At 47.1% G+C, this 6,000-nt stretch overlaps 1 protein-coding gene across 1 annotated transcript; it reads left to right on the top strand.

The window, feature by feature from the left end:
• Window positions 1-3,642: 3,642 nt before the first annotated feature.
• LOC130485291 (zinc finger protein 502-like) lies at window positions 3,643-4,544 on the top strand. Its single transcript, XM_056858487.1, has one exon. It carries the CDS (start codon window positions 3,702-3,704, stop codon window positions 4,542-4,544), a length of 843 nt encoding a protein of 280 aa, XP_056714465.1. The 5' UTR covers window positions 3,643-3,701.
• The last annotated feature ends 1,456 nt before the right edge of the window (window positions 4,545-6,000 follow it).

A 6,000-nucleotide genomic window follows, 5' to 3' on the forward strand; every position in this document is an offset into this window, starting at 1 on the left:
CTTGCAAGTATATATTCAGCAGGTGATTCAATTCATTGTAATTCAGATTTTTGGTTCAACAGGTAGTGTTCACCAGGTGGTGTCCCAACAGGTCGTATTAGCAGGTCTATTGGTGTAAATTTAGAATTAACAAATGCTGTAGTCCTATTGTTTCATATTAATACTTATATCCCGGAACTTGTGTCAACACTACCTGTTGGAACACTACCTGTTGAACCAGCTATTTGCTCCAATAGGACTACATCATTTTGTTAATTCTAAATTTATACCAATAGATCTGCTAATATGACCTGTTGGAACCAATAATTTGAATTACATTGAATTGAATCACCTGTTGAATAATATACATGTAGGATTACTTTATATACTGTTATATAAGTGGAGAAAATGGCTGCTTTGGAGGGAGGACTGTATGGTGTTATACCCTGCTGAGGTTCCTCCCTAGACTTCACCCACAAATATCCAAGAATTTCCTAACCCAGAATTGACAGCCCTGTGGGTGAGACAAAGATGTATGGCCCCAGAGCCTGGTCTAGCTGAGAGATTCTGTCCCAGGATGTTTTGAGGGCCATGAGGGCTTTGAAAGGGCTGAGAGGAATTGATGGACTGATATGTGTTTTCACCATGGAGGCTGAATGGAATCTCCATATTCAAAGGCAGTCTACTTTGGAATACCAGCTGCTGCTGCTGCTGATGGGAGCCAATATAAAAGAACTGAAATATACAACCTAAAATGCAGTACATAGATAAAGGATTCAGCATTTTCCCCAACCTTTCTTTCCCCAGCAGAGGATGGAATGCCACGAGCTATGAAGTCTGAATTTTTTCCTGTTCAGGGTGTGGAGGAAACAGCTTCCGTTCAGCCAGATCAGGTAGGAAAGGGATTGTGGGGGTGGTGGGAAGGGGGCAGCCTTGGTACCCTGTGTCCCCAAATACTTCATTTTCCTTCTGTCAAAATCTGCCCTCTGGGAAGGCTCTGATGGTCCCTTAGAAAAGATTCAGTCTTGCAGGGGAATATCCGGACACTTGAACGTAGCCATGATTGTGGTTTGCTTTCAGAAGGAAAGCAGCACAACTTCATCTCTGAGGAGAAAATGTTTTCTCGCTGCCTGCAGGGTCCGGTGTCCTTTGAGGAGGTGGTGGTGTGCTTCACCGAGGAGGAGTGGGCACTGCTGGATCGAGGCCAAAGGGCCCTGTATGGGGAAGTGATGGAGGAGAATTATGAGACGGTGGCCTCTCTGGGTAAGGTTCCCTGCTATTCCCCTCGATCATTCAAGCTAGTCATGGTCCCACTCCAGTTTCTGAGACCAGGGAGAGATTGGAGGTGGGCAGAGGAAGAGATGATGTGAGGTTGGGGGAAAAAGCTGACCCACAACTGCCTGTTTCTCATGGGATTCCCCTCCTCCCTGAAGAATTGGGTTTGCCATTTGTGGGGTGGTGGTGTTATAAAATCATAGAGATGGAAGGGCCCATATAGGCCATCTAGTTCAACCCCCTGCCCAATGCAGGATCACTGTAAAAAAAAAAATCCTAATATGCAGTCGGTACCTTTCCACCCATAATTTAAACCCATTATTGTGAGTCCTTACTGCTAATAGAAACAGCTCCCTGCCCTCTTCTAAGTGACAGACAGGATCCAAGCCTATTTTTGGTTTTGGGCAATATCTTAGAATATAAATTTAAAAAGGACAATTTTATGCCAGAAAATCTGATAACTGGGGCATAAAATATTAAGAAAAGCCATGCTGGATCAGACCAAGGCCCATCAAGTCCAGCAGTCTGTTCACATAGTGGCCAATCAGGTGCTTCTAGGAAACCCCCAGATGACTGCAGCAGCATTATCCTGCCTGTGTTCCACAGCACCTAATATATTAGTCATGCTCCTCTGTTTCTGGAGAGAATACGTATGCATCATGCCTATTATTCATTACTCCAGTTTGAAGAGATCCTTTTGTAGCTCTTCACAGTCTGATTTTGTTTTAACCACCCTAAATAATTTGGTGTCATCTGCAAACCTGGCCACCTTGCTGTTCACCCCCAGCTCCAGGTCATTGATGAACAGGTTGAAAAGCACCAGTCCCAACACAGATCCCTGAGGGACACCACTGCTCACATCCCTCCATTGGACAATTCCTGGATTTGTAGATCCATTTCCACCAGAGGGTCTTAACAGTGGGGTTTACAACTCCAGAATGGGAAATTTCTGGAGATGCTGAGGGTGGAGACTGGGGAGGGCAAAGTTTGGGGAGAGGAAGGCCATGAGTGTGTGTGTGTGTGTGTGTGTGTGTGTGTGTTAAGTGCCGTCAAGTCGCTTCTGACTCATGGCAGCGCTATGAATGAAAGTCCTCCAAAATGTCCTATCTTTGACAGCCTTACTCAGATCTTGCAAATTGAAGGCTGTGGCTTCCTTTATTGCAGGAGTGGGGAACCTCAGGCCCGGGGGCCGTATGCGGCCCCCGAGGACATTTTTTGTGGCCCTCGGGAGCTCCGGGGCCCTGCTGCAGAGGCGGGGCGCAGGGCAGCCCTCCCAGAGGGTGTTCCTGGCACCACGGCTTACAGTGGTGCTGCGGCGCCCTTTGGACCTCCTCTCGCCGACTGTCAGCTGTTGAGCGAGAGGGAGGGGGAAAGAGAGGGAGGGGGAAAGAGGCTGGCGGCTCCCGGGGGGCTTCGGGGGGGGGCTTTTGTGGACTCTGGGGAGGAAAGGGCATGGAGACTGGGGCCGGGTCACGCGGGGCTCTGTGCGCCACCGGGTGTGTGTGTGGGCAGGGGAGGCTGGGGCCCGGTTGCGCGGGGCCAGCGGGTGTGTGTGGGGGGGGGGAAGGCTTTTCTCTCTTTTCTTCCTCTTTTTCTGTCACTCTTTCTCCTTTCTCTCCCTCTTTTTCTGTCTCTTTCTTTGTCTCCCTTCATCCTTTTCTTTCTTTCTCCCTCTCTCTCCATTTCTTTCTCCCTTTCTCTCCCTTCCTCCCTTTTCCTCTTTCTCTGTTTTCCTTCCTCCCTTGCCGATCGACTGTGGGCTGTGCCCCCCTGGCACCTCATTTGCTCGGGCGCACTGCTGGCTGCCCTTCCGCCTGGGAGGGGGGAGGGGGGGCACCCTGCAGGCCTTCTCTGTGTGGCCTCCCCTGGGGTTGCCATCCTCCAGGTGGTGGCTGGAGACCTGGCAACCGTAGCCTCTTCCCCCCCACACCGGGAGATCTACACCTGGTATGGCCCCTGAATGATGTCATAAATGTGCAAATGGCCCTTGGCAGGAAAAAGGTTCCCCACCTCTGCTTTATTGAGTCAATCCATCTCTTGTTGGGACTTCCTCTTTTCCTGCTGCCCTCAACGTTTCCTAGCATGACTGTCTTTTCCATAAGTAGGCCATAAGTAGGGTATAATACCCTGGAGTCCATCTTCCAAAGCAGCCATTTTCTCCATGGGAACTGATCGCTGTAGTTCAGTTGTAATTCCAGGACATCTCCAGGTTCCACCTAGGCCCTGGCAACCTTATTTTTCAGGGTTTTTCTCTCTCTTTTGTTCCATCAGGTTTGGGGTGTGAGGGAGACCCATTCACAGGTGGCCAATCTGAAGCGGAGGAAGAGCAGAAAAGAGAAAGCAATGAAAGGAGAAGGAGCAATTTTTCTGTTTCTCAGGGTGGTGAGATCCATGAAGCCCTAATTCAAGAGCAAGTAGACATAGGAAAGGGACAGATTCAGTGTCTCATGTGTGGAAAAGGCTTCAACATTCAATCCAGATTTAATAACCACTGGACGGTTCACACCGGGGGAAAACCATTCAAATGCTCAGAGTGTGGGAAGAGCTTCCGTCAGAAGAACAAACTGACTACGCATCAGCGAATCCACACAGGAGAGAAACCGTACCTGTGCATGCAGTGTGGGAGGGGCTTCAGTTGCAACACACACCTTACACTACATAAAAGGATTCACACAGGGGAGAAACCATATAAATGCCCACAGTGTGGAAAGAGCTTCAGCATTCGTTCAAACCTTCGACGACATCAAAGAATCCACACCGGGGAGAAACCATATGAATGCCCCGAGTGCGGCAGGGGCTTTGTGAATAATCCTGATCTTACAAGACACCAAAGGATCCACACAGGAGAGAGACCTTTTAAATGCGCTGAGTGTGGGAAACGGTTCAATCAGAAGGATGAATTGACCATACATCAAAGAATCCACACAGGGGAAAAACCTTTCATTTGCTCAGTGTGTGGAAAGCGGTTCCGTGGGAAGAGTTCACTTTCTAAACACCAGCAGATTCACACTGGGGAGAAGCCCTTCAAATGCTCCGAATGTGGAAAGAGCTTCCTTAATAACAGAGGCCTTATGAGGCATCAGAGAAGCCACACCGGGGAGAAGCCTTTTACGTGTTTGGAGTGCAATAAGAGCTTTTCTGAAAACTCAACCTTAAAGAAACACTTGAGAATCCACAGTGGGGAGAAACCCTTCACGTGTTCGAAGTGTAGCAAGAGCTTTTGTGATAACTCAGCCTTAAACAAACATTTGAGGATTCATACAGGGGAGAAGGCATATCAGGGTTTGTGATGTGGGAAGTGGTATATTTCATCACTAAGATGACCTTAAAAAAGGGAGCCACTGCAGACCAACACAGCTACCTACCTAAACTATTTAAAAAAACTGAGTCACAGGAGAATCCTGTAAATCTACCTTTTAAGGAGAATCAAACTGGCTTACAATCTCCTTCCCTTCCTCTCCCCACAACAGACACCTTGTGAGGTAGGTGAGGCTGAGAGAGCTCTAAGAGAAATGTGACTAGCTTTCCCGAATCAAATCCTGATGGGTTCATACACCTTTGTATCTTCATCCTCTTAGAATAATTTGGTGACCCCCCCCCAAATTGGACCACCTCATTCACCCCTGACTCCAGATCCTCTCTCAGTTAAATAGCACCGCTCCCCATACAATTCCTGGGGGAAGCCTCCAGTTCCATTCTTTCCATTTTGAAAGAACTGTTGGGGTTCCTCATCTCTTCCTGTTTCAGTTTCTCTGGTGCCCACTGTTTCTTGACCCCTCCATTACCTCTTCTCCCACCCTTGGGCTTCAAGTCATAATTCTGGGTTAGTGAAGATTGTTGGCTGTCTTTGAAGTCTACTGTAAAACCAGCATCTAGATATATGCAATGTGTTATTCAGGCATGCAATGTTACCCAGCCCAGTTCTCAAATGAACTCCAGCAGGAATCTGTCAGATCCCATAAGATAATTATTTTGATCCTGGACCAGAGGACAGTCAAAAACATATTCTGTTCAAGTTGGAGCTCACTACCAAACCAAGGGCTCTTCTTGCCTAGAGACAAGCAAATAATTTAACTTTTGTCACATGGTCTAATTTTGATCACATTTACGTCTTCAGGATATGGCCCGTGTTCCTCAGGTTGTTTTTCTGTGTCCTCGTCTCAGTATCGTCTCTGCATCGGTTCTGAATTTCTGATAGTGTTTGGGGCTTTTGTGGGGCTCTGTGGAAAGGCATTTTATGTGTTCCAGCAACACTCAATAAACTCAGTCTGCTGTTTCCTACATTTTGGTTTCTATTTAGGGTCCTTTAACACACATCAGTTCCATTTTCTTGTTCTCTTTCCCATAATAACCCTGATTGATTTTGTAATGCTTCTTCAGAACTACACTTACACATCTTGTGGGTCTTCAACTCTCTCTCTGCTCCCCTGACCCCAGGACAGTTTCACTTTTCCCATAAATATTTAGGAAAATGCCTGTTTTAACTTGGAGTAAGGCCTGGTCTCCTTCTCCCCCACATTATTTTCAGCTGTTCCTCTCTATAATCTTTATAATCTGTCATTTTTGTTTACAAACATCACTTTCCTCATGCTTTTCTCATAGCTTTCTCTTCCCTCATGGAAATATGGTATATATTTATTTAAGTGGGAGCTGGAGTTCAGCCTTGTTGGGAAAACTACATTCCTTCCTTCCAGCATGGTATAGTGGTTAAGAACAGTGGCCTCTGATCTGGAGAACCAGGTTTGA

This window comes from Euleptes europaea, chromosome 1 (genome assembly GCF_029931775.1).
Source record: "Euleptes europaea isolate rEulEur1 chromosome 1, rEulEur1.hap1, whole genome shotgun sequence".
Lineage (NCBI taxonomy): Eukaryota > Metazoa > Chordata > Lepidosauria > Squamata > Sphaerodactylidae > Euleptes > Euleptes europaea.

Excerpts from the sequence above, each read along its gene's own strand:
- LOC130485291 (XM_056858487.1), top strand. The coding sequence starts at position 3,702 with ATGTGTGGAAAAGGCTTCAACATTCAATCCAGATTTAATAACCACTGG.